Below are 25,897 nucleotides of genomic sequence, written 5' to 3'. Positions count from 1 at the left end.
ACAGCCCACGACTGTTTCGGAAAGTCATGCAAGTTTTAGGAAGCCATCATTTCCACCTCGGGGTATGTCGGTTCGTGCTCGAGTTATTCGATCGGAATGTCCTCCGACAAATACTGAACGAAGAGGATGGCGAGGATGGCGAGGATGGCGAGGATGGCGAGGATTGCGAAGATGACAGCGAAGACAATGACAACTATGACAACTCCGAAGAAGAAGAAGAAGAAGAGGAAGAGGAAGAGGAAGAGGAAGAGGAAGAGGAGGAGGAGGAGGACAATAACGATGACGACGACGACGACGACGACAATGATGTCGACAGCGAGGGTTCAGACGACGACGCTCAAGAGGGACACGTGGAAACTTGAAGAGGGTCTGGTCTATTGACCACAACAGAATACATTGAAAGCTCCGATCACTACGTAAGATGGTTCGGAGCATGCGATGGGATACTTCCTCTCCTTCATGACCTAGATTCGACAGGAGATTAATGGAATACTGAACCACGGTCTTACCACATCAATGGTTGCGGCATTACCGAAGACTACCAAGAAGTGCAGCCCAGCAGCGAACGCTCTGGAACATCAGAACATATAAGAACCAGGCCCTATCACCTCCAGGGTATTGTAATGACATATCATAGGGCATTGTCTTCGGTGTTGGGATAAGACACCTTTGGAAGCAAAATTCTTAATAGATAGCGATACACGCATGCAGTCAGCATGATGGCAGGGTGAAACGTGCTGGTAAACAAAGGTGACAAGAAGCTCATGCTACCAATAGCATAGCCGAGTTGCGGTCGTAGCCTCCGGAATCAAGTATGTAGATGAGAGGCTATCGACGTTGCAAATAGTTAAGCTTTATGCACGGGACGATATGAATGACGTTATTGTCTGATGTTTCAGTGTATAGGGAACCACAGAAATGCCTGCGAACCCGAACAAACGGATATGTGAGCGGTTAAGGCCAGATTGAGAATCAATGACGCCTACTAAGGACGAGGCGTACTAAGGGAAATATACGGCGTAACATGATGCATCACGAGTCCCATTGCTAGCATAATCACCATGATAAATGGTGTGGTACTTGCAATGGAGAAGGACGCCATGAACGCTTTATTGGAAAATGACGAGCGATGCTATGACACAACTCCTAATGATATCACGACTGTAGTTGCAAGACTTCTATCTGATGTCTGTTGCTGTCTTACCGTTTGCGGTATAGCGAAGACTATAGTATCCCCCCCCCCTAAAAGTCTTCAATTCCCCTCCTCAATTCCCCTGCTCGGGGCCAAGCTGCCGCCACCACAGCACATGCAATGATCCACGCCAAACATGCCCAATATTAACGTTGCAGCTGGTACCGAGCAACGAGCACGCACCGAGCACGCACTGAGTAGTGAGTGCAATCGATAGAGATCACGGAGTCATTTCCGCCACACACGCAGAGAAACCACGAATCATGATTGCATTCGTACCACAAAAATCTCACCTGGACCAAGCATTTACCTCTGCCCCAAACAATCAGCAATAACAACAAGTGGTAAAGTGGTCCTAGCGACTCAACCCTGATCGGGAATGGTACGCGACGGCCGTCGTAGCTTCATCTACTGCTATTCTGATTCGGTCCCCGTACCACGCTGCTGCATATCATACGGAAGTTGCAGTTGCCGAATTACTCAGGGCTGAAGGGTCCCGAGGTCGTGCATTCACAAGCAATTTGATACAAACAACTTAGTGACACAGGATAGGAGGTGGTTATAGACATGTTCTGCGTGTGATAGAGTCCAGGAGGAAAATGTTGACAGAACTGGTTCTGACTGCTGTTTATCGATCGAAAGAGATATATGATGTTATATCATCATACAAGAACAAACAAAGCAAAACACTAATATCTAATACAGCCAAATGTTAGTGGGGCGCAAGCTGAGAGGCAGAAGCAGATTCGAGTGCGGATATTCGATCTGTAGCAGTGAGAGAGCACGCCGAAATCGAGAGGCCAGAACCGGCCAACCACAACGCTCCGTTTTGCTTTGCACTCGTACACAGACAAGCTCCTCATCGTCGATCCACTCCCATCCACTCCTCTTCCTAGAACCCAACCGAACAATGGCCTGTCATGAGTCTTGTCCTCATAGACATTTTGTCTACTTCCAACTACCGTCTCCTCAATAATTCTCCGTCTACTATTCTGATACACTTTATCTACTCCTCATATACACCCGCGCGTCTCTTCGCCGTTGCAGTCGCATAACTGTTCCTTTCCCCACCACGTCATTCAACCACGACCTCAATCCACGATCCTCTTTCTGCCTCTCGCATAGACTCATTTTGCTAGAGCATGTGCAGATCGCTCCTTGTCCGAGTCTGAATTGCTGACGACCTCCTACTGAATCAATCGTAACCCTCGACCACGCGAATCGACTCGTTCCACACTTCTCGAAATCAAACTCAAGGCAGAGTATGCCGCATAGCTCATACTAATCGCCATCGAAGCAATTCTGATATTAGTCAGATCTACTTGCTTCATTTCGACTTCCAATTCCACCCTCTCTCGGCCTACCGAAACCACGCGCCAAACATAGCCAAAACTGACGCTTTTTGAAAGGAACGTTTTTCCACTACAACGGTCAACCACTGGCACGCATGAGATCGCACCAAATATCTTACACCCTATGAATCTGTTAGAACCACAGAGACGCTCGTTCGCTGAGGGGGAAGAGAAATCGCCCAGTGTATCGTTGGACAAGCCAAACAAATCGATGAACGACGATGCGTCGTCATCTGCAGCCAGTGGAGGGACACATACTGCTTTGAGTGCCTACGAGGATGCCAGGGCAGTTATACGTCTAATCCAATGCCCGTATTGCTCTCGGCCATACGAACTACCAGTCACGCTGCCCTGCGGCCACTCGATGTGTCGTAAGTGTTTGCCCGAGGAGCAACCACGAGAAAACATATCGTATCCAAATACACCGGGTCGCCAGCGTGGAGTCCAATGCAGAGAATGCAGCACAGTGCACGCCGTGGGTGAGTGCAATGTTGATGTTACACTTCTCAAGGTTATGGAGGCCATCGCCACCACTGCTGCAAGTCATGACGCTGGACTTGTATGTTCGACTTTCATGGAAGAAGTCCGGCCCGCGGAGGAGACGTCATCGATTCTGACAGAGAAGGGTCCTGAGCCACGTTGTTGGGAGCTTTCTGCTGGTCGACTACAGGCGACATATCTCTTGGCGCAACGAGGCGAACTCAAACGCACCTCTGACCTGATCTATCGTTCATCACCGGTGCGTGGCGAATGCGAACAATTGGACACTGCTTTCCTACACCAACTGAGAGACTCTGCCTACAAGGAGCTCGACTGCCAAGTATGCTACAACCTAATGCTTGACCCAGTCACAACTACCTGTGGTCATTCTTTTTGCCGGAAATGTCTCGCGCGTGTGCTCGATCATTCCCGCCATTGTCCTTTCTGTCGACGCACACTGCCGATGCCACCATCGTTAGGCAATCGGCCTAGCAACGCAGCTCTATGTTCACTTCTAGATGGCTTATGTCCAGAGCTCGTGGCTTCCCGCGCCGAAGCTGTGGTCGCAGAAGAGTTTGGATCCGGGGATTCCGCCATTCCACTGTTCGTTTGTACACTAGCATTCCCGGCCATGCCAACATTTCTTCACATATTCGAACCACGTTACCGCCTCATGATTCGTCGCGCCCTAGAACGAGATCGGAGGTTCGGAATGGTCATGTATAATCGTACTGGAGCTCCTCAAGGGGAGCTTGGTCCCAGCCAATTTGTACAATACGGAACCCTCCTGGAAATTATCAATTACCAATATGAGGCCGATGGGCGTTGCTATATCGAAACTCGTGGCGTCGGCAGGTTCCGAGTACGCTCACATACCATGGTCGACGGCTACATCACCGGGAATATCGAACGTGTCGACGATGTAGGCATTGCAGAAGAGGAAGAGCGAGAAGCCTCCGAAATCCTTGCTGCCGCGGATCTCCCACGTGAGTCGCAAGAGCTCGAAACTTCGCAAATAAATTCCTATTCACCGGCTGAATTGAACGCCAAGTTGAAGTCCATGACAACTCAGGAGCTACTCCAAAAAGGCAGGGAGTATGTCGAGTCAATGCGCACTGCCAGTGCAAGGTGGTTGGATGATCGTATCGTGGAAGCTTACGGTGGACCACCTGAGGATGCTGCAACGTTCCCGTATTGGTTTGCAAGTGTCCTTCCGATCCACGACGAGGAGAAGTATGTCTTGCTACACACAACGAGCGTACGAGATCGGCTGAAAGTGGTGAATTGCTGGATACACCGGATCGAGCGTCAGAGGTGGTGGGTCCTTCTCAATATGTTCTCCCGTGGTGCCACCAATTCTTTGGACAATACTCCAGATCCTGACGAAGCTGTAGAGTCTCCTGAGTCTCCCGCTTCCCCTTAACCCCACTGTCATACTCTTCATATCTCTTCGCCACAACACGCTGATATCGGACATTGGCTGACAGGTTAACCGGAAGTGCTTGTGCAGTCCTCTAGCTGCATCTCAACACAACTTACACTGGATCTACCGCTCATCACTCGCTATTTGCCTCTCTGTCGTGATGTGGATAATAACTTTCGGTTCAGACGAAGCCACATCGCAATCCATCCAGATCCCCTTTCAGAATTTGCCCTTGTCTACGACTATCTCCTTTTCGATATCGATGCCCCTTTACCTGTCGCTGGCTATAGTGATCATCGTGCCAACAATAGTTCTGCGAATATCACGAGCGACATATCTACCTATTTTACGATGGGTGATGCCTTGAACCAGCTTGACTTTCACAGTCAAATATCTCGAGGTGCATAGGTATCTCTGCGAACAAACTATCTCCCCCCAGTTGGAAAGGCCCCGATAGTCTTCAGGCCGCAACGCATCGATGTAAACCTAGCATGGAACATCGTTTACATCCCAACCTCTCTGTATCTGTCATTACTATCTTAACGCATGTCATAATTCTATCATTGCCGGAGTAAGGGTTTTCTGGGCATTATTAGGGTCGAGGAGCCAGCCGGTGGTCCACTCTGCATATCAGCGGCGTTGCATGACATTCAAGCTATGATATCCATCTTTTTGAGCTTGCAGAAAGACCATCTCCTTGATTTTATCACGCATGAACGGTGTTTGGGCGGGAGGTCAATTTCTAAGACGGGGCATCCGAACTACATGCAGAACCTACAATGGGATTGATGGCATGATTCTCATGATAAACTGCAATACAATAAATTCAATATATTCCAAACGGTCCACTACTATATGCACAAGTCTGCTAGTCACACGAAACGAATCTACGGCATCGTCTCAAACAATCGTGGCGGTACAGCTGTGGCTTAGTGCGAGGCGGAGCTAGGAACCCTACCTCTTTGTCTGCCCTACGTCGAAGATGCACAACCTACTTCTCTTGCAAGGCTCATTTGAAGGCATATCTGGAATTAATACCATGGTAGGGGTGTATGCGATCAATACAGAAGCTGCCTTACTGTAGCCATGCTCGTTGCAAGGTTTCACGCATTTGAGGTTCCCATAGCGACTCTCCGAAAGCCACTTGATCTAGATCATGCAGGGCGTCTTAACCGGTGAGGCTGAGCCAGTCTGACGGCTGCCGCAGTCCTCTGAAGATCCAGAAGGCTGTCGACCGTCACTGTTGTAGGCATATCTGGCGGTCGTTTGCCATAAGAAGCGAGATATTAATATTGGAGATCTCTGTCGAATCTCTTATGCCAAAAAAATTAACCCCAATCGACCTCGCAGTCTAGTCTATTGTATACTATAGCTAGGACGATATGGATCCAGTCGGTGTTGGGATTGGCGTGGTTTCTTTGACGTTCCAGTTGTTCTCAGGATGTGTCAAAGGTAGGTCTTCCTGTCGGCGTGCTTTATACGTTGCTAACTTTCCGAAGGATATCAGCTTCTTTCGGAGGCTAAAGGGATGCCCCGAGAATTTCAGTACCTACGTGTCCGGCTCAAGACTGAGCAATATCGACTACTCGACTGGGCTGAAGTCGCAAATCTAGATGAGCAAGATGAGGGTCTGCTCATCAGTAATCATAGCAAAGGGCTGCTTATCGACGTCCTCGACCAACAGAAGCAAGCGCTCGATCGCTTCGGCAGAATTGATGAACGACATCAAGCATTGAGACATCCACTGGTCTCAGACATGCCTGCAGATACCAATGTTGAGCCCACAAGTCCGGACGAGGAGCCGCGCATGTCGCTCGAGCGAGCAGATACGACATTCGAGGGACGCTTTCCGCGCTCTCAAAAACTTCTCACGAAGTCTCTGGCCTGGGCTCAATCTGCGCGTACCTATCCCAGACGACTTCAGTGGGCGAGCTGGGACAAACAGAAGGTGGAAACTCTCATCATCAAGCTGACTGCCCTTAACGATTTCATGCGCGAGCTGCTCAACCACAATCAACTCCAATTACTGCAGTCAAGGCAAGTTCGGACGGAGTATCAAATTATGCAATTGAACGGCAAAGTCGACCATCTACTCCAGATATTCGAATCTGCTATGCATATGCAGAGCGCTAGCGTTCGGGGACCACTCGATCCCCTTGGTCTATTCTTGCAGACACGGGGCCTGGCAAATATTGCTCAAGACCGCATCCCTAGAGAATCTAAAATGCACAATCTAGCTGCCCTCGCACAGATCAAAGCCCTCAACTCCGCAATCGAGGACGATTCCGTGCTCACAGATTCCTTTGCTCGTGATCTCCAGCTCACAAACACCGCCTCCCAGATCAGAGACGTAGAGCTCCCTCGTCGAGACATCACAATCCTCGATAATGAGCTTAATGATGACCCTCTGGAGTCCCATCGCGTCGAAGCGTACTACACCTTCCCCAGCACCTCGTCCTCCTCGCGCCGCGGCAAGCAGCAAGTCTGGGTCGAATGGAAAACCTACGATCCACAAAACTTCAACGGTGGCCCAGACGCGAAAGTCCAAGAGCGCATCCGCCAGCTCGCCATACTTCTCAAGGAAAACAATCGCACCGAGCAATTCCGCGCACCGCACTGCCTGGGCTATTTCCGTGACGTAGACCCTTCCGCGGAGGACGATAGTTGCCGCTTCGGCCTCGTCTTTGAGAAACCGCATGGCGTGCACCCGTCTACACGGCCTACCTCACTGCTCGACTTGCTCCGTCACGCACAGGCCGACATGCCCTCCCTGACGGATCGTATCACGCTCATGACACGCATTGCGGAGTGTTTGGAGCGCCTACACGCTGTCAACTGGCTACACAAGGGCCTGCGCTCCGCAAACATCCTATTCTTCAGTGAGCACCCCGTCGGCGCTGATGTGCTAGATGGTATCGATTTCGCGCAGCCGTACGTGTCTGGCTTCGACTACTCGCGACCCGCTGCGAACGAGGACATGACCGAGAAACCGCCCGAGAATGCCGCGCATGACTTGTACCGACACCCACGAACTCAGGGGTCGGGAAATCGCGACGCCGTACCAGTAGCGAATGGTCCTACGTACCAGACAGGTGGATTCAAGAAAAGCTATGATCTTTATGCGCTAGGGATCATCCTGCTGGAGATTGCGTACTGGAAACCAATAGATCAGATTCTAGGAATTCCGAACGTGCAAAATGCGCGGCCAAACACGACCTTAAAGGTGCGGAACCGGTTATTAAGTGAGACCGAGGACTTTTTGAGGTTCGTGAAGAGCCATCTGGGTAACACGGTTGAGGCAGTCGTGAAATCTTGTATCGTGGGTCCAACGGCATTCAATATCATGGAAAATGAGGACGAAAGGAAAGAGGAGGTTGGTGCGAGATTACAGAGAGCATTCTTCGATATGGTCGTCGAGAAGCTTCAGCATATGAAGGTCTAGATCAGAATTCACTTACGTTTTCATGAGACCGCCATGGTGTCGGTATTGGCTGATTTCACCAAGTTCCTCGTCTTATAGGACAGCAGTGTGGATGTGGAGGTCATTGCGAAATAATATGAATGGCCAAAACTTCAGTTTGCTCACTCATATAATCTTCATCTTGCCATACACGCATACATAGTATGTGATCCATAACTCATTCCTTTCTTTTCTCTTGTCTATGCGATATGACTACCATCATGAAAGCCGTGCGGCACCTTGCTCATTTCTGCCAGCATCGGTATATGCAACTAAAATACATGTGAATGGAAGCTTAGTACCCGAGGCCGGTCAGGTAGTCGGCAAGCTGTTCGACGGTGTTGGCAGCCGCGCCAGGCTGCACAGTTTCGGGATAGTGGGCAATGAGCAGCGCTTGAGTGGTTTGAACGATGACTATACCCTCCTTACCCTGTGATACACAAGTGGTTAGCATTTTGATATGTGTGACACACAATGTCCTTGCATGAATCGCTAGTACTGCCTTAGATGCTTACCTTTTTGCCGTATAGACTCCGTCCTTCGGCCAACAATGTCACAAACTTTTCACCTCCAACGTAGAACCCATTGGCCGAGATTTGTTTAAAGCCAGAAGAATCGCCTTTGTCGGTAAAAGACTCGACAATCTTAGTAATCTCCTCCTTGCTAAGCTATACCACGTGTCAGCGCCTGATTCATCGTGGTGTAGCAGTTTTAGTCGTAGGTTTTTGCAAATTCCTCGATGCTCCAATCCTCTTATGCCTATTTACGGATCGCGATGAAGGGTTTGGGCAACGACGAGGTTCCACGTACTGTGAAGCCAGACGAGGCAGCCCAAACGCTGTCGCCTGCTTTGCTGAAGATTGCTGCTTTGTCGACATTTCCAGAGCCGACAAGGCTGAAGACACCAGTCAGATCACAATGCTCTTTGTACTTCAGTAGACCCATACCTGCTATCAACGTATGCTTGCCACGACATTCTGAGTGGGTTGTTTGAGAGTCGGAAAACTGAGCACTTTCGTGTTGTGGGCGCCTGGGAAACTCGAAGCGTTGCAGGAAACTATCAAACAAGCCTTGGAGTGTTGTGTGGGAGAAAGATGAATGTCAGAACCAAAGAAGTGGGCGAGGATTGCAAAGTTGACCAGAGAGTGAAGGCGACAGACAGGGAACGGTGAGTTAGTGGATTGGTGGGTTGGTGGGTAGAAGGATAGATGGAGGGGCAGGGTGCAGGCTTGTCAACAAAGGGCTTCCAAGGTTCTCTTTGGGCTGGGTGGGGCAGATTTTGAAGGCTCCTTCCCTTTGGACAACCTCTGCACTTTGTACTCAATCTCCAACCTGTTAAACATGCATGTTCAATGTGAATGATATGCTCGAGGTGTGATCGAGATCGCATATCAGTATCAACTCTCTTTCCGACTGCTCCTCCGAACCTAACCACTTCCGCATTCAACTTCTATATCATGATCATCAGATATCAGCCGCTCGTTGCGCCTTTTCCCGCGACATGATATGGCGGCTGTGGAGGCGCACATTCATTGCCTGAGACATGAGCAAGCAACCGAGTAGTGCTGGCATCGTCTTACGTGCTCTCTGCACGTCTGTTGTTGATCAGATGCTGGCAGAGTGACTCAAAGTGTCTCATTTTTTCTGAAGTCTGAAGACTAAGGAAGACTGAAGCGTCTTGGTGCTCGCAGATATCGGACTACGGAGGCTCACGGCGACGTCCGCGTATCTCCAAAAGGCATATCGACTTAAGTAGCACTACCGGATCGTACTAACCGCTGATAGCGAACATATGGATGTCCCATGACCAGTTGCAGCATTGCCCATATCGAATCTGACCGCTCCACCAAATCGACACAATGACTTAGATGTATGTATATGCAAACTTGGACCTTTCCAACTGATCCTAAGCAATGCTTGTATACCACTCCACTTTCCCGGGTCCCAACCAACAGTGCATAAGTCCACACTACGCGTGTGTGTGTAAAACTCTTATTTCGAAAGGGTACTAGCCTATGCTTCCACGATCGAAAGTGCACTTTGTTCATTGTGTGCTAGAATATCAAGTCCAGTAGACCATCTCAAGCACCCGCTTTTGAGTTCCATATAGTAGCAAGATTGACGGAATCAGCATGCACTGCCATTACTAAATGCTTCCAAGCTTGTATTGTATCTATGCTTTTGTCTGCATGTCCAAGGGTCCAAGGGTACCTATGTCAAGCCCAGATAGCATCTTAGTCAGCAGTGAACGCTAGCACCAGCTGGAAGCTGTAGCTTCCACGCGTTCATCTAACCTACAGTGTTTCATGGAGAAGCAACAATCGCGCGCCGTCGAAACTGATTACTTCCCACTTGAGTTCTCTGCACTTCTGATCGAGTACCGCGCTATAGTTTGACCAGCATCTCGAAAGCACGAACGCGGCAGCACAATGCCACCCCAATCGCAGGAAGGCTCCAAAGACCGCAGCGTATCTCGTGGCCGATCACGAACACGTTCTAGAACTGCCCTGAAAGACTCGCCTCGAAGATCATTTTCACGATCAATTCGCCAATCCGGATCACCTCGATCAGTTCCACGCACACAATCTCGAAGTCGCAGTCGATCTGGATCGCTTCGGTCCGGAAGAGATGCCCGTCGCAATGGGAATACTCGAAGCTTGAGTAGAAGTCGCAGTCAGAGTAGATCAAAGAGCTATTCGCACAGTAGAAGCAGAAGTAGAAGCAGGAGCAGGAGTAGGAGTGCTGTTGGTGACAGGTCCAGAAGACGGACTCGCAGTGCAAGCCATACTCCTCCGCCGAGGAGCTCTAAAGTATGCTTGAACTAAAGGACATGTCCCACAAGAACATTGTAATCGGCACTAACACCGTGTAGATTGTTGTTGAAAGGCTTTCAAAACATGTAAACGAAGATCATCTCCAAGAGATTTTCGGGGCGTACGGCGCCATTGATGAGCTTGACCTACCTATGAACAAGCATTGTAGGTGATCAAGGATGACACGTATGCCACATCTAACTCAACTAGTCAATCACAACCGGGGAACTGCATATATTACATACTTTGCAGCTGCAGATGCCGAAAGCGCAGTGGCGCATATGCATGAAGGACAATTAGATGGGATGGTATTGAACGTCTCCATAGTGCTACCTCGCCGTAGGTTTTCACGCTCTCCACCACTTCGAAGGCCACCTCCTGGTCGCTTCGATACACGTAGACCTCCTGAATCCTTTCGTGGGCCGCCTCCAGGGCCTGGTGGTAGAGGTGCGCGATACCGTTCGCCACTAGGAAGACGCTCCCCACCCCGTCGAGGTGGATATGGCGGCGGTGACTATCGATACAGGCCTCGCTCGTACTCACGCTCCCGCTCACCGCGGCGAAGCAGATCAAAGTCCTACTCATCGCCTTCAAGGTCTCGATCACCTCCGCCAAGGAGAGGAGGAGGCTCTGGAGGCTATCGACGACGTGATAGTCCACCTCCAGCTCGAGGAAATGGAAGACGACGGAGAAGTCCATCATATAGTAGCTACGGTACCTCTAGTCGAAGCCGAAGCCGCAGCCGTGGTCCAAGAGGTGGAAACAGGCGTTAATACCAATATCGACACACATGTATTACATGCACAGTTCAGAGCAAGGAGTTTATTTGCAATGTAATAAAACTGGGGGAATTCGCAGTGCTTCTACATCCAACTCGGTGGGTGTAAGAGACTCATGAATGATATTCGAAATTTTCCTGACCGCGATGACGTAATCGGCTCAATCGCGAGCTAAGAACTTGCGACCCAAGGCCGGCTTCAAGCTTCGAAATGCGTACTTCATGCAAGTACAGTTGTAATAGCAATCTCAAATAAGACAACACTATGCTGTAGCACTTCACTTCCTTAGCAAGTTGAAGATGCATTCAGCCATCGTTCTTTATCCCTCTTTTAAAGCGCCGCTGCCTTTCGAGCGTCCGTCTCTTGTCTACCTCCTTTTGACATGCCCAGTTCGACTCATTCTCTACACCATTTACCACATTCAAAACTCTCTCCGCGCCACGCTCTCTCCTGATACGCAACCTATACGTATAGTCTGCATCTCCGACACCCACGATCTCCAAATCACTGACCTCCCGGCTGGTGACATCCTCATTCACGCCGGCGACCTCACAAACGATGGCTCCACGCAATCCCTACAAACTCAGATCTCCTGGATCGCCTCTCTACCATACCATCATAAGATCGTTATTGCTGGAAATCACGATACCTATCTCGATCCACGGACCCGCCCCTCACTGTCCTCGGCACAGCGAAGCGCAAGTCTAGATTGGAAAGGCATCCGCTATCTGCAGCACTCATCGACGACAATCACAATCAAGTCCGCATCATCTTTATCTAGATCTCTCCGCATATATGGCGCACCTCAAATTCCTGCCTGTGGGCCGCGTGAGAGCTTCGCTTTCCAATATGAGCCTAGGCTTGACGCATGGTCCGGCACAGTACCCAGCGATACAGACGTCCTCGTCACGCATTCCCCACCGCAGCATCATCGCGACATATCGCTGCCGGAAGGCCTTGGCTGTAGGTATTTGCTTCGAGAGGTGGCGCGCGTGAGGCCGATGTTGCATGTGTTTGGGCATGTTCACTGGGGTGCGGGGATGGAGATGTGTTGGTGGGATGAGGCTCAGAGGGCGTATGAGAGGGGTATGGAGAGAGAGATTGGGTGGACAAGAGGGCTTCTGGACTTTGGGCTGTGGATTGAAGTTGTGAGAGTATTGGCGTATGGCGTAACGGCGGTGCTGTGGGGACAGGTTTGGGGTGGAGCAGAGGGCAGGGCGACAAAGATGGTCAACTCAGGTGTCGTGAAGGGTAGTACGGGCACCCTGAGTGGTAGAGTAAGCGTAGTCGACATCTGAGTAAGGGTCAACTATTGCGAAAATCAGGACCCATGCCTCGACCGTCGTTCCCGAACCGGCATGCAGCTAGTTGTGTTTGCCTGAACAGTTCGCTGTGCATATGACATTCCCTTATACAGCCATATAAATTTCTATGTTCGCCTGTGCGTATCACTGAGTCAGTCTGCCTCACTCGCGTGCCAAAGTTCGGTCGGAAATCTCTGCGTTCCACGGTCATCTCCAATGAGTACTAACTTTGAACCCACCACCGCCTATCATGACTACTCGTAAGTAGAGTACTTCAGTAATATGAGCGATATATGACCAAACCTCTGATTCTTCATATAGCACTGGTAGGGAGAGGGGGGATGGTTCCATAGACATCGGGATCGGGAGCTTTCAAACAAGAAAGACTGCCAACAACCGTACCAACAAAAATGGTCTCCATATCTTGTTGGTATTCGAGATAGATGTACTTCTGAATGCTTAGCTTAAAAGCTTATGATAAAATCGGCCGAGGTGAGGAATGGGACTCGGCCTGCATAGAGTGTGACGTGGATTACTTTTACAATCCAAGTGAGCTTTCATTCTTCTACAAGAAGAATTCTACAGTATGCCAGGTATCAGGTATAACGTGCTTAGTGCAACAAATCATTGTAATATGTTAGAACCTGGTCATAGTGTACGCAAGGGGTAGTCGATCCCAGCTGAATGTGAAACGAGGAATGTGACCGCTTGAGCATGTCAACAGGGCGGCCGCACAGTATACAACCATGTGGATTTCTCTCACAGGTTGTACCTCTATATATATCATATGCCTGCTGATCTGATCCTGTATTCGGTGTGTATTGCTCTTTATATTCACTGATCTCGGCGATCTTGTGGTGTCCAGCAATGGCGACGAATCCATTTGATCAGTTGTTGCTCATAATCACAAGCTTTACATGTCTGATATCTGGTCTGTCCACAAGGTTTTCTACAAATGCGGCCGGTATGAATGCAGAAGTCAACGCTGACTTGCCTCCATGTTCAGTAAGCTTGTAATCTCGTTCGAGAGGGTATTCTCCTGATGATACCCAGTTTAACTATGTCGCAAATTTGTTCGAGACCAGCTGCGACACCTCGAATGGCTGTTTTGGCTGGTGTACCGACTTCGCGGCTCTTGACAAGATACGGAGAACGCTATTCAACATTTGCGACTGCGAAGATCTTGACAAGCTACACCATGCAGCAGTTGAGATGTGCCAGAACCCATCGCTACCTGGCTTTACAAGTCTTATGTCTGGAACCGAGAAAGTATGTACAAGCTCTGTCTCTAGTTTGGCTGTGGGTCCCAACACGGAAGTATCGCCACTTCCAATAGTGACAACAGCCAACTTGGGGAGTGGGAGAGTGTCTACGCCTACGAATTGGAGAACGTCAGTATATAGTAACTCCTTGGGAAGAAGTGGACTGACCACAGATCAGCTCTGTACCGAAACAGGAGGCCATGTCGACCACGGTATCAAGCATATCAGCATTGCTGACAGGCAGCGATGCTCCGATAGACGTCTCTCCAGGGATGGGTGCAGCATCGGTGTTGATATCAGTCTCTCAATTTTCAAGAAGTTGGAGAGCTTTCTTTAGTATCATCGCAGTAGAAGTCGTGTTCTGGGAACTCTGATCTCTATAATTCATCATGCACTGAACGGAAGATTCGTTCCTCCGAATATCGTTCAACTATGGCCGTACTGCGCTATAAATTTAAAACTATCTTGAAGAGTAGAAGATTCCTTGATATTTTCGGATGGTTAAACACGGAGGGAAACCTGAGGGCTTTCAAAACTGGAGGCGCCTAGATTTTTTCCAAGATCTCCACCCGCCTTCTGTGATGACATTGCTGATTATGGTAATAATACGCGTTTTGGCACTTTTGTATGAAGGGGCTGTAGAAGTGAGGTGTATGGTGTGACTGTGTCCTCAAGACGTACTAATGAGAGAAAGCTGAATGTCTTGTATGGGCTCACAAGACGTTCTGCTCACAGCGCCTATGGTGACTATCCCAGACGCTGATAAGATCGAGAGATATCTAGTGTTTGCTCATAGCTCCAAGAGGATGACTGGAAGTGGGATAGTAAGGAAGCAGTGGTGACGAGCTAAAGCTATCCTACCTGCTGCCATGCACGTTACGGCAGTCGATGTGAGTTGAAACGAGAGCTGGGAGGAAACGAGAGCTGGGGATGGGGTTGTTTTGAATTGTGGTACAAGTGTCATCTTCTTTGCTCATTGCGACGACTAGCAAAGCCTTAGTAATGATAAATGATGTAGAATCGTTGTCGGGGTCAGGTACTTGGTAGTTATATTGCTGATAACGACTTGGAAGCTAATTTCTGGGCTGGTCCTGTCTTGTAGCGGAGGAAGCACTCTGTGTAATGAATGCAACCAGGCTAGGCCATGATCATTTATATGCTTCTACCTGACCACCTTCTGCTTGTGAATACAGCAAATAAGAAGTAATTGACCAAGTGTAGAATAGGTAGTAATGACGCTTATGACTATGATCTGGCCCTGATTTTGTCTAGATGTGCGTAGCGACGATGCCGTTACATGTATCAACATACATTCCATCGAATGGAACTGATTGTACCTTCATCTCAAGCGCGATTGAACCATAGACTCCTGCAGCGCGCGGAAAAGTCAAGCATCGATTGTCGGCAAACAAGCGTTGACTACTCACAAGTGCTACAATTGCCAAGGGACCCATACGAAGTTCAACAGGAAGGCAGCGATCGTTTCCCTTCCTCCTCGGGGCAACCAATTGAGATGGAATGCCCAGAGAATTGAAAGCTTGAATAACGGAAGTTGGGTTCTGTTGGTTGCCTTGAATTGCGGAGCCGCGTGCCTAGAAGGCGGTAACCGGGGCTAGGTAGGATTTCTGTTTGCCTGGAATCAGCCACATATGGCTGATTTCTCAGTTGGGATCATTCGAGAACATCCAAGATTCCAGCATGCAGCTCGAGTGGTATTAGGGAATATCTTCACTTCATATATTATACCGATAGTATATTCACATGCTTGACAATGCAATCCCATTGGCGTAAATAGGGCCCAAGGTTCTGTCATCAGTGCTAATGACTGCCAAGATAGGCCCAATGCGCCTAAGGACTTGCGTACTCCTTACTCTCTCCAATATCGATGACATCGAACACGCCAACCTCATCTATACCTTTCTTTCTGAGCGCCTCTCTCAGAATCCTTGGTGGCTCAAGCACGTCTTCGTCCGTAAGAACCCAAGTACCCCAATGCATGCCAAGCGCCCGCCTACACTTCGTGTCCAGGAAGATGTTCACTGAGTCGTAAGGATTGGCATGCATTGGAGACATGATGAAGCGTGGTGAGTATGCTCCAATCGGGATGAGTCCAAGGTCGAAAGGACCCCTGAGAGCTCCGATCTGCGCGAATGCCGGACAATGAGGAAGGTTCAACTCTGGTGAGTAGTCGTCTTCGGTGTCTGGTAGCTCAGGCACAGCGCGATACCCGGTGTCGCTGGCTGATTGTTAACCCTTCGACTTTGAACACACATGATCGTCACCTACCCTCCGAACCAAAGCTTCCTGCCACCACTCTCTACACTCCAGGATGCCCAAAGTGTATGCGCCTTGTTGAATGGACTCCTCGCAGACATGTGTTGGCAGGGCAGGCATCCGATAGTCGCACTTATCGTCTCTGGATCATTTCCCGCCTCCTTTGCCTTCAAAATCGTGGCTTCGGTTGATTTCGACAATATTAAGTCCTTCGCATCCCACCAGTCCAGCTCAGTAACATTGTGTATGCCACAATCTACAAACCATGCCTTGTTGTTCAGAGGGACAAAGAAGTGCGCATTAGGGTGACAGTTCTTGATTTTCATAATAGTCGGGTGAGAGAGATGGTCATAATGACTGTGTGAGATGATGACTATATCAATTGTCGGAATGTCCTCAATTTGACAGGGAGCCTCAGTATATCGCGCGGGCCCAAGGAAAGAGAATGGCGAACAGCGATGTGTGAAAACAGGGTCAAAGAGTACCCTCAAGCCTCCAGGAAACTCCACGTAATAGCAGGCATGGCCGAGCCACGTAGCTCTTAGATCCTGGGTATTTCGAGAGCGAAGGAAGGTAGGCTTGTGGACAGGTACCGTAGGAGGTTTCGTGTCTGGTGTGTTCGCCTTACCGCTGAATCGGCGGCTGCGCCGGGGGTCAACTGGGTTCGGTGTAGATTTATCATATCGGGGACACTCACTATATAACAGTCGAGATGATCTTGAAAGCACTTTGTTCGTTCCATGACTTCCAAGGATTGAGAAAACCCTTCCCGTTCTTCTGATGGTGTCGTAACTCTTTCGCTTCCTCAGGAATCGCTTTAGTCAATTGAGACGAGCTGATGGCAGCGGCGTAGAGTGCATTACTGGTCGAAGCAGATGACATGGTCGAAGCGTGGTGAATGTATTTTTGGGTGAAGCCCGAATGGAATTTCTGTGTGCAGTGAAGAGGACGGAGAGACAAAGATAAGTGCTGCATGCCTCCATAACCTAACGGGCCATCAGAAAGATATGCAGGTCTACCCAGGGAAGAGTCAGAGGCGCAACAGGCTTCGACATCGATTCAGCTGTCCCAGTCCATTTATTATGTCAATTGGTTGGAGATGGCGCTGTAGTGACGATGACGTTCCTACTGTAAGCTCTCCACACCCGCCCGCTGCGGGCTTTATATGAGCCCGGTCCCGATGCCCTAGCGCGGCCGGCGGATCGCCTTTAAGGGACTCTCTGCACTTAAGTCCGGTTACTTTTACCATCCTTGCCTGCAACTATCATTTCGGCTGTTGGCATGAAGTTTGTAGCGTGCACGGGAGTTCTACCGATTCATCCTGTAAACACATTCTCATTCCCGTCTGCGATTCGCGCCAAGGAGCTAGCATAGTCGATCTGCCGTGATGCCGCCTAGGCCAAGCGATCCGTCTTCCTACGTGGTCTTACAGATAGCTAGCGTGCCAGACAGGCTGATCGTATGGCAAAGTCTTGATATTCTCTACTTCTCCCTAGTCCTCTCCAGAATCGTCTTGATCATTTCGTTGCCAAGCTTGGTTGCCTCAGGGAACCGGGGTGCGAAGTATTTTTGAATGTCTTCGAACTTTGCCCTATATCCGTCGAAATGGCCCAGGCTGACTCGATCACTCCAGTCCTTGAGGTACATCAATAAATCGAACAATTGATAAAAGTGAAAATCAACTGACCCTAGCGGCAAACGTGAACTCCAAGTCGTCAGCACGGAACGTGTTATCGGTTATGGCAGTATCGATGACCTCCTCAAGGAGATCTGGCTTTCTAAACAGATACTCTGTAATGCCAAGCCACATTCGAAACAGCTATGAAGTGTCAGGAAGATAGAAGCTCATTTCAAAGTGATGCTTACCGGAGTCGAACATATCATGTGGTCGTAAGGCACAATACCTAGCTTCCACCAACAGTCGACCATGGCCAGTAAGCTCAGATGATTATTCCTGACCCTCTCTTTCGGGATAGCTCCCAGAGAAAATTGGTCAAGAAGCTCATCCTCAAGTAACAGGTCCTGGTCTTGGTCATACCTGAATACTGCAGCACCCGCAGTTTTGATGCGATCTGATAGCTCGGAGCGATGACCCCCGAGCATTAGCTTGTATAGCTCTGTTACAGATTCGGCATATTGCTTAATCTGTTTCTGGGCAGCAGGGTTCAGAATGGCAAGACCAGCATAGACATGCCACTTGTTCGCATATATGCGGAGTGTGACGTTGATCTTCACATTCTCGATGCCACCTAGGTATCGCCCGATCTCCCACGGGAATTGATTATTGGCCTTCCAAGCAGCACCCATGCTGCGCAACAGTCAGGATAGTCCAAGGGAGTACTGTACTGGGCCTACCTTAGGAAAGCTGCATGTGTAACTGCCTGCGTGTCTGCAGTGATACGGTCGTGTTGTTCAGCTGTAAGATGGACATACTTTGATTGAAGACACGAGAGCATATTCTCCACGAGTGCCAGACTTTCTTCCGATGCTCGATGCTTGATCAAGACCTGAAATGGTCAGTGAACCCCGGAGTACATATTGATGTCTATTGCATACTAGTGGTTGCCCTTTTGGGTCCACACCTGGGCCATGCAGAGAATGGCAGGAAACAATGTGAACGTCAGGGGGTAGATGTTTCTCGAAAGCAGCAATTTCGGGAGCTTTGCAAGAGGTTTGCCCTCCAACGATAGCGCCGAGCTTCGTAGCTTGAGAGGTGATTCATATCAGCTATGTTTAGGGCTTCGAAAGAAGTGATCATACAAGGACCGTACTGAGCTACAACTTCATTAATGAACTTGGCTTCTACACTATAGATGATATAATCGCTACAGCGCGAGACGAGATGACCGTTCGGCAGGATTGAGACATTTTTCTGAAAAGCCTCAGTATTGTTTTTATGTGAAATATGTACATATGGAGCCCTACGCTAGCGCTATATTCTTTCTGCAACTGCTCATATTTCTCGGGTACGTCGCTGGCATTTATGCTGATACGCATCAGAGGTCAGTATACTTTCGCTAGATTGAGTATTCACAGTAACTTTCGAGAAGTTAGCTTGATCCACGTAGGTATATGCGTGTATGAAGGATTCATATGAAAATATTCAGACGAAAAAGAATAAGGTAGCGAGAAGTTACATCAGTGACGACTCCGTCCTAATCTTTGTAGCCAAAACGGATACAGAGCTTCGGACAAGCCATACTCGAGCCAAATGCGCTCAGGTCATCATAATAGAGAGTGAGGGGATAACATGGAAGTGAGACGTACCATTTCATGCCGATGTGAGAAGATATTGGGAAGATGATCTTACCTCCATCCAGCATTGCTGAGTCTATTGGCGTACATCTTACCCATGACGCCCATGCCGATGATCCCAATGCTCTTGTTTTTCATGGCTACTAGATTAGTGCAAGACAAGATGGCGACTGCGCGGGTATTGTGGACGACAAAGTGCAGGTAACGTTTTGCTATTGCAGGGCTATTTGATCATGGCGGAAATGCAAGTAAAAGCAGTGGTCGTTCAAGCAGCTGTCAAAGAAAGTGCATTGGTGAGATTTTACTGGAAAATGGTGCGCGCGAAGTTGCTGTGTAGAATTGAAAGATGAGAGTAAAGTTCTTCGACAGTTTTTAAGGTGCTTGGGGCACGGACTGTCCTCGGATAAACTTCGTTCCATCCGCCAAACTATCCCACAAGCGAGGCGAAATTTGACAGCCCACCTTTTGTAAATGGACGTTTAATCCTAACGACAACTAACAACAGCAAAATTCGCAACCATGCCACCAAAGAAGAAGGTCGAGCGCGCTGCGCAAGAGAACATCCAGCTCGGTCCCCAGGTCCGCGAGGGTGAGAACTCGGTATAGATGGAATCATTGAACTAGACGCTAATATTTCTCACAGGCGAGCTCGTCTTCGGTGTTGCACGTATCTTCGCGTCTTTCAACGACACCTTCGTCCATGTTACTGATCTGTCCGGTCGCGAAACCATCTCCCGTGTCACCGGCGGTATGAAGGTCAAGGCTGATCGCGACGAGTCCTCCCCATATGCTGCTATGTTGGCTGCCCAGGACGTTGCCGCACGTTGTAAGGAGTTGGGCATTACTGCACTCCACGTAAAGATCCGTGCTACTGGAGGTAAGAATAAGAAGACTTGACTATATACGACTGTGGTGCCTAATGGTGACATAGGTAACGGTACCAAGACCCCAGGCCCAGGAGCTCAATCCGCTCTCCGTGCTCTCGCTCGTGCTGGCATGAAAATAGGTCGCATCGAGGACGTGACCCCTACCCCTTCCGATTCTACAAGAAGAAAGGGTGGTCGCCGTGGTCGCCGTCTCTGATCTGTTGGTCTGGACTTGGAGGTTCTGCACATTTCGGGGATCGTGACAATTACGCGGAGAACGGCCTCAGCCGCCTGGTCTCCAATCTTATCGCTTGTCACATAGAAACCAATGGAAGACTTCACACATGATTTGAAGACTTGATTTGAGTGACTACATTTGGCTATATACAACTGGCACATCTGATACCTCGGCTCTGTGTCTTATGTGTACTAAACAAGATGGGTCTGGACTATGTATGTCGTTATGCTTGAATGAACAATCATGGCATATGTTTATTGTTGGGGTATATTGGTTTGAATATTGATGCCTAAATCTCTTCGTGCGATTGACCCTTTACATCCGCACAAACAATCCCAAACCATTTCGAAGATGTGCAGCTCGTCGCAGCTGGTAGAGTCGTTGGGCGACTGGTCAGTTTAGCTGGCATACTGGTAATAGATGGCCAGGGGTCAAGACATCCACCAAACCATCCAGGGGTAGCACAAGACGATGTTGCAGTAGGTTCAGAGATCGAGGTCGTAGTGACTGTGGGTGCTGGTGCTGCAGACCCGCTACTACTAGAAATGGACGTGGTCGTGGTCGTGCTGGTTTCATCCAGACATCCGAACCAACCAGGAGTCCTGCATGTAGAAGTGCTTGACGATGAGGTCGTGGTCGTCGTGCTGTCTTCGGTTGTAGACTCGTCCAGACAGCCCCACCAACCTGGCGTTTTGCAAGTGGTGGTTCTTGTCCGCGTGTAGGATGATGATGTCGTGATTGGTAGTCTTGTTGTGGTCGTCTCAGTGCCGTTGCTTTCGTAATAATCCCAAAGAAAACAGTCCGAACAGTTCGAATACTGTTGACATTTTGGCGGAGCCTCGTACTTCTCGATGACATCAGATATGACACTGACGATCTTATGCGATCCGATTCCGACACGCCAGCCGAAGTCTTTCACAGTGTCATATACACATTTAGAGCCCGTATGACACACGCTCTGCATTGCGTATCCCGCAATGGTGCAGATTGAGCTTGCGCTATTGCATAGCCCCATATATATAGGGTCTGCGGTGTGCCCAAAATGGAAACCCCCTGTGCTTGCCCGTGCTGACATACTGCCAACAGTATCGCCAGGAGGTACTGGTAGACCCAACCTGGCAGCAGGCATAGCTTCTGGGACCGCCTCAAATGAAACGACCGGTAGACCAAACGTGAGTCCAAGCATACTGCTCACAGCGCCTCCGAGTGAGTGACCAGACAACCATACATCCGCATTTGGATACAAAGCTGTTACGTTGTGGTACAAGTCTTGTGCCGCGTAGTAGTAACGGTTTTTTGCCCGGAGGCTTTTGGTCAAGCAAGTGGAGTTGCACTGGTACGTATCCATCTGGCAGTCACAGACGCGTTTCCACATGAATTGACCACCTTGCCCACAGCAACAGCTGAAAAACAAATTGTCATTGATCTTGTCGTTCGTCGTGGTCTCAGCTCCGTCAAACATAGCCGGTGAGGTACCTTTGAGGCCAATCACAACGGTCCGATTGTCGGTGTCTGCGAATATATGGCCACGAAGCCCATCAGTCTCCCAGCCGAAGTCCTCGGTATAGTTGAATCCTCCTCCCACGGGTAACCAGTCGCTTTGACTCGGTGTTATCACGTACGCGTCAGCCGCCATACGAGCGAAGCTCAGTACAGTCTCTTGATCGGTAACATTAGGGCCCTTGATCTCATCCTCGACCCAAGCTGATATTGGAAGGTCCGCTGCTTTTCCGGTCATGCGGCTCGTCTCAAGCATAGAATCTATAGTTGACCTTGTTCTATCCGCCAATCTTTGTATCTTCAAGGGTGCAGCTCGAGCTTTGAGTGACTTTGGCGCAGTATAGTGCTTCGTCGTGTCATCGTCATATGTAACCAACAAAGAGGCTTCGGGTGGAATGTCAAGTCGTCTATGTAGGCCTGGGTGCTGATAGGTCCCATGATGGAAGATATGTCTTAAGGTCTATGATTAGGGTTAGCGTATGGTGCATGTAGTGAGTGTAGGCCGACTAACAAAGTCATGATCGGTACTTTGGGGTGGTAAAGGTATCTGAGGCTCTATGACTGGTAGTTGGACGTCCTGATGCGAACGCTCTGCTTTCGATACGGGCGACAAAACCAGGAAGGACAGTAGGAGCCTAGCCGTTACTCTCCCCGCTGAAGCGCAGTCGTGGTGTTGCGTTCGCATTGTAGACATGTCGTGGAATGCGACTGTTCAAACCATAAGTACGCGATATGGAGAAGTACAACGATCTTTGATAACAGAAGTGTGATAAGGAAAGCGTTGGAAGTCAATAGTGGCAGCGTGATGCATGACGTTAGTCCCATGGTATGCCTGGATCGGCCGATGGATCGTAGTTGAGAGCTGCCCCGCCAATGAACGGCTCCCCATGCGACCCAGATGAGAACAAGCGTGGCCTTTGTACTTCCCAAGGACAATAGCATGTGCGCATCTGATGTTGTATCCTTGCCAGGCTAAATATTTCCCGGCATTGTTGTCCTACCACTTCTAATCTTCGCGCTTCTCTAAAAACTGTTTTAGTAGAGTCCAAAGATGCAGAGGTCCACGTCTGATGACGCCTCTCGATCGCGACCTCTGCAGACTTCCAAAAGCTTCAGTCGTCTGGAGACCACGTCTGACAGCCCGTTGACACGAAGTCGCGCCAGCACTGTTGGAGCTGATCCTATTCCGGAGATCCTGGCGCACGAGATAGCTCCTTCGACAGAGTCAGAAGACGAAGCAGCCAAGGTCGACTTTTTTACAACAAAGGAAGATGACGAGCCTACGAACGATGGCGATGAAGCAGAGGATGCAGTCGTCGAAGGACCCCCGACTTTAGAGCAGCTGCCTATTGAGATTCGTAGTATGTTGGAAAGGTAAACTAGAGAATAGCCGTACTTATGAATTCACGCTCATGAATACACTGCAGGTTTCTTGAATCACTTACGGCCAAAGTGCACCCAACGCCATTGTCTGTTGATACCCTCTCAGACATGTTCCAAGAATTCTATACTCGTGCAAGCTCTCAGATAGGAACGCACATAGCCGCGCTTGCATCACGAATAGGAAGGGAGACACGTTCAAGTTCAGGTGATGTGATAGTTGGCTCTCATCCCAAGATGACGCGGACTTCAAGTAGCGGATCCGAGATGCTGACGCCGTCTGAGGTTACTGATCGACGAAAAGCACGAAGACAGCTAGAACTGAAAAGAGTAGCATTAGAAGAGGCTGTTGAACGAGTCGTGTGCAGCAAATTATACGAGAAACTGTGGAGACACCGAAGTACTGATGATGGAGAAAGAGATCAGAAGCTTCGATCTAGGATCGCAGCATTAGCGTTGGTGGGGATAGGATTGAAAGAGCTTCTCGTGTCTAGCGAAGATGTGACAACTGAACTACGTGAAACCACGGCTCAAAACGAAGAGATCATAAAGGAATGGCTTGCGGGTGCCAGAAACGGGCTCGCTCGTATGGATGAGGAGCAGTACCCGCTTGGCAAGCTACAACAGCTGACCGCTGTTCATAAAAGCATCGTCGAGACACTTTCCCGGATTTTCCCAGCCTCATCGTCTGCGGATGAAATCCTTCCTACCCTCATATACACATTGATCACCTCACCGCCCGAATCTGTGAACGTCATCAGCAATGTTAATTTTATTCAGCGTTTCCGTGCCAATACTCGCATGGATGGAGAAGCTGCATATTGTCTAGTCAATCTGGAGGCTGCTATATCATTTCTTGAGACAGTAGATCTCTCGTCGCTGCGAGCTGGTGAATTGCCTTCAGGCCCAGATAAAGCTAGTAGTCACACCACACCCAGGAGTGAGAGCGGCCCTATGAACTTGGGGCTGTCACAAGAACCTGAGGCCCCAACATCGCACACAGAAATAGCATCAAAAGGGCAGGTCACGCCAACGCCCCGAGCACAGCGGCGTCTCAGTAATCTCATCACTTCCCAAACCACCAAAATCGAAGCTGCAAGTGACGCTGTACGAGAGAGCATCAAGTCTAGTGCGGATCAAGCTCTGGATACTATCAACAACACTCTCGAAGAGAGCATGAAGTTTTTCTTTGGACGATTGAGAGAGCAACAGAAGAATAACAGTGCCATAGGTCCAGATGAGAACATCATTCCGAAGACCTTGGAGGATGCACGTAAGCTCGTGAGTACGCCACCGCCGGAAGAAGATGCAGCGAGCACAAACGAGGACGGAAAACCAGACGAGCCACTCTCCCGCCTCGATAGCAAGCTCTCCGATATCTTCGGTGGGAAACGTCCCTTACGAGAACGAAGCGTCGATAGTACGAAGAGTGGTGGGAGCGGGAAACGAGTTGCTTTCGCATCCGAGAAGAATTCAACGGCCAATACCGCTAGTATTATTCAAACTGCAACTGGTACGACTCCGGTAGCGACCGGTAATGCAGCAGTAGAGTCGATGCGGACTCTCGGCACATCTCTGAACCCACTGAATCGATTTGCCAACATCAATATGATACCACGCTTCGGTCGCGGTCCCGCTACATCAACTCCCTCTGGTGTCACCGCGACTGCGACCGCAACCGGGATAGGGAAGGACCTCGCTACGAAGTCAGAGACCGTGTCTATTCCAGACGATAAGGCTGTGAAAGCATTGACGGCCTTGGAAGAGCTGAAGAAGACCTCACCACCACTTAAAAAGTACATGGAAATGAAAGATGCGAAAACAGTTCGAATAGGAGAGGTGGACGAGTTGCTGAAGGAATATCAGAGGCTTGCAGCAGCATTGCGGCAAGCTCTGCAATCTGGGTTGTGATTATAGAAATTTTTGAACATTTCCCTTCCAAATCTAGATTTGGTCTTAGCCTTGGTTTGCCTCATCCATTGCGTAGATGGTGTTTGGAGTCATAAAACTCAAAATTACGCCAAATATTGTTGAGAACTAGCACCTGGTCATGTCTGGTCACTAGATAGAACTTTGTATGCCGTACGATAATAACGCTTTCCATTGTGACGGAAATGACTCTGTGCGCTCACATGCGATACAGACATGCTACACGACCCTCTCGGCAATACCCGCCAACCCTGTCCCAGACCTAAGTAGACCTAGCGCGTCCCCGTCGTAGTCTACAAGCCCGAATCGTGCGCACGTAGTGACGCAAGCTGGCATTTCAGTGAGAACCCCGAGCCGATGTCTTTCTTGGTACTCAAACTTGCACGGCCA

The 25,897-nt window shown here is 49.4% G+C and overlaps 11 protein-coding genes across 11 annotated transcripts; 7 read left to right on the top strand and 4 right to left on the bottom strand.

The window, feature by feature from the left end:
• Positions 1 to 1,061: 1,061 nt before the first annotated feature.
• Positions 1,062 to 4,447, top strand: EJ05DRAFT_497932 (LON-domain-containing protein; the record flags this gene model as incomplete). Its single annotated transcript, XM_033746612.1, has 3 exons — positions 1,062 to 1,187; positions 1,898 to 1,959; positions 2,602 to 4,447. 3 exons carry the CDS (start codon positions 1,062 to 1,064, stop codon positions 4,445 to 4,447), a joined length of 2,034 nt encoding a protein of 677 aa, XP_033603832.1.
• A 1,166-nt stretch (positions 4,448 to 5,613) lies between these two features.
• On the top strand, positions 5,614 to 8,046 carry EJ05DRAFT_262959 (uncharacterized protein). The gene is made up of 2 exons (XM_033740277.1): positions 5,614 to 5,899; positions 5,947 to 8,046. The coding sequence occupies exons 1-2, from the start codon at positions 5,830 to 5,832 to the stop codon at positions 7,887 to 7,889; spliced, it is 2,013 nt and encodes a 670-aa protein (XP_033603831.1). The 5' UTR covers positions 5,614 to 5,829; the 3' UTR covers positions 7,890 to 8,046.
• A 156-nt stretch (positions 8,047 to 8,202) lies between these two features.
• Positions 8,203 to 9,182, bottom strand: EJ05DRAFT_508546 (profilin-A; the record flags this gene model as incomplete). Its single annotated transcript, XM_033748016.1, has 4 exons — positions 8,855 to 9,182; positions 8,718 to 8,802; positions 8,423 to 8,575; positions 8,203 to 8,337 (listed from the first exon to the last, which is right to left on the bottom strand). Exons 1-4 carry the CDS (start codon positions 8,881 to 8,883, stop codon positions 8,203 to 8,205), a joined length of 402 nt encoding a protein of 133 aa, XP_033603830.1. The 5' UTR covers positions 8,884 to 9,182.
• A 1,458-nt stretch (positions 9,183 to 10,640) lies between these two features.
• EJ05DRAFT_262606 (uncharacterized protein) lies at positions 10,641 to 11,678 on the top strand. Its single transcript, XM_033740274.1, has 4 exons — positions 10,641 to 10,717; positions 10,780 to 10,885; positions 10,931 to 11,059; positions 11,286 to 11,678. Exons 2-4 carry the CDS (start codon positions 10,873 to 10,875, stop codon positions 11,555 to 11,557), a joined length of 414 nt encoding a protein of 137 aa, XP_033603829.1. The 5' UTR covers positions 10,641 to 10,717; positions 10,780 to 10,872; the 3' UTR covers positions 11,558 to 11,678.
• On the top strand, positions 11,646 to 13,093 carry EJ05DRAFT_262611 (phosphoric ester hydrolase-like protein). The gene has a single exon (XM_033740275.1). The coding sequence runs from the start codon at positions 11,799 to 11,801 to the stop codon at positions 12,795 to 12,797; it is 999 nt and encodes a 332-aa protein (XP_033603828.1). The 5' UTR covers positions 11,646 to 11,798; the 3' UTR covers positions 12,798 to 13,093.
• A 577-nt stretch (positions 13,094 to 13,670) lies between these two features.
• Positions 13,671 to 14,439, top strand: EJ05DRAFT_497927 (uncharacterized protein; the record flags this gene model as incomplete). The annotated part of the gene is made up of 3 exons (XM_033746611.1): positions 13,671 to 13,808; positions 13,857 to 14,194; positions 14,244 to 14,439. The coding sequence occupies 3 exons, from the start codon at positions 13,671 to 13,673 to the stop codon at positions 14,437 to 14,439; spliced, it is 672 nt and encodes a 223-aa protein (XP_033603827.1).
• Positions 14,440 to 15,913: 1,474 nt separating this feature from the next.
• On the bottom strand, positions 15,914 to 17,221 carry EJ05DRAFT_497926 (Zn-dependent hydrolase/oxidoreductase; the record flags this gene model as incomplete). Its single annotated transcript, XM_033746610.1, has 3 exons — positions 15,914 to 16,301; positions 16,352 to 16,981; positions 17,037 to 17,221. 3 exons carry the CDS (start codon positions 17,219 to 17,221, stop codon positions 15,914 to 15,916), a joined length of 1,203 nt encoding a protein of 400 aa, XP_033603826.1.
• Positions 17,222 to 17,404: 183 nt separating this feature from the next.
• EJ05DRAFT_473885 (prephenate dehydrogenase) lies at positions 17,405 to 19,926 on the bottom strand. Its single transcript, XM_033743488.1, has 8 exons — positions 19,650 to 19,926; positions 19,265 to 19,325; positions 19,100 to 19,211; positions 18,896 to 19,044; positions 18,695 to 18,846; positions 18,206 to 18,647; positions 18,027 to 18,158; positions 17,405 to 17,974 (listed from the first exon to the last, which is right to left on the bottom strand). The coding sequence occupies exons 1-8, from the start codon at positions 19,730 to 19,732 to the stop codon at positions 17,822 to 17,824; spliced, it is 1,284 nt and encodes a 427-aa protein (XP_033603825.1). The 5' UTR covers positions 19,733 to 19,926; the 3' UTR covers positions 17,405 to 17,821.
• A 187-nt stretch (positions 19,927 to 20,113) lies between these two features.
• On the top strand, positions 20,114 to 20,677 carry EJ05DRAFT_497924 (uncharacterized protein; the record flags this gene model as incomplete). Its single annotated transcript, XM_033746609.1, has 3 exons — positions 20,114 to 20,183; positions 20,238 to 20,471; positions 20,526 to 20,677. The coding sequence occupies 3 exons, from the start codon at positions 20,114 to 20,116 to the stop codon at positions 20,675 to 20,677; spliced, it is 456 nt and encodes a 151-aa protein (XP_033603824.1).
• Positions 20,678 to 20,987: 310 nt separating this feature from the next.
• Positions 20,988 to 22,892, bottom strand: EJ05DRAFT_536156 (alpha/beta-hydrolase; the record flags this gene model as incomplete). The annotated part of the gene is made up of 2 exons (XM_033749292.1): positions 20,988 to 22,658; positions 22,710 to 22,892. 2 exons carry the CDS (start codon positions 22,890 to 22,892, stop codon positions 20,988 to 20,990), a joined length of 1,854 nt encoding a protein of 617 aa, XP_033603823.1.
• Positions 22,893 to 23,133: 241 nt separating this feature from the next.
• EJ05DRAFT_536155 (uncharacterized protein) lies at positions 23,134 to 25,678 on the top strand. Its single transcript, XM_033749291.1, has 2 exons — positions 23,134 to 23,572; positions 23,626 to 25,678. Exons 1-2 carry the CDS (start codon positions 23,250 to 23,252, stop codon positions 25,487 to 25,489), a joined length of 2,187 nt encoding a protein of 728 aa, XP_033603822.1. The 5' UTR covers positions 23,134 to 23,249; the 3' UTR covers positions 25,490 to 25,678.
• The last annotated feature ends 219 nt before the right edge of the window (positions 25,679 to 25,897 follow it).

This window comes from Pseudovirgaria hyperparasitica, assembly GCF_010093815.1.
Source record: "Pseudovirgaria hyperparasitica strain CBS 121739 unplaced genomic scaffold EJ05scaffold_3, whole genome shotgun sequence".
Lineage (NCBI taxonomy): Eukaryota > Fungi > Ascomycota > Dothideomycetes > Acrospermales > Acrospermaceae > Pseudovirgaria > Pseudovirgaria hyperparasitica.
The sequence above is the reverse complement of the archived record's forward strand: the minus strand, read 5'-3'. Positions and strand labels throughout refer to the sequence as shown.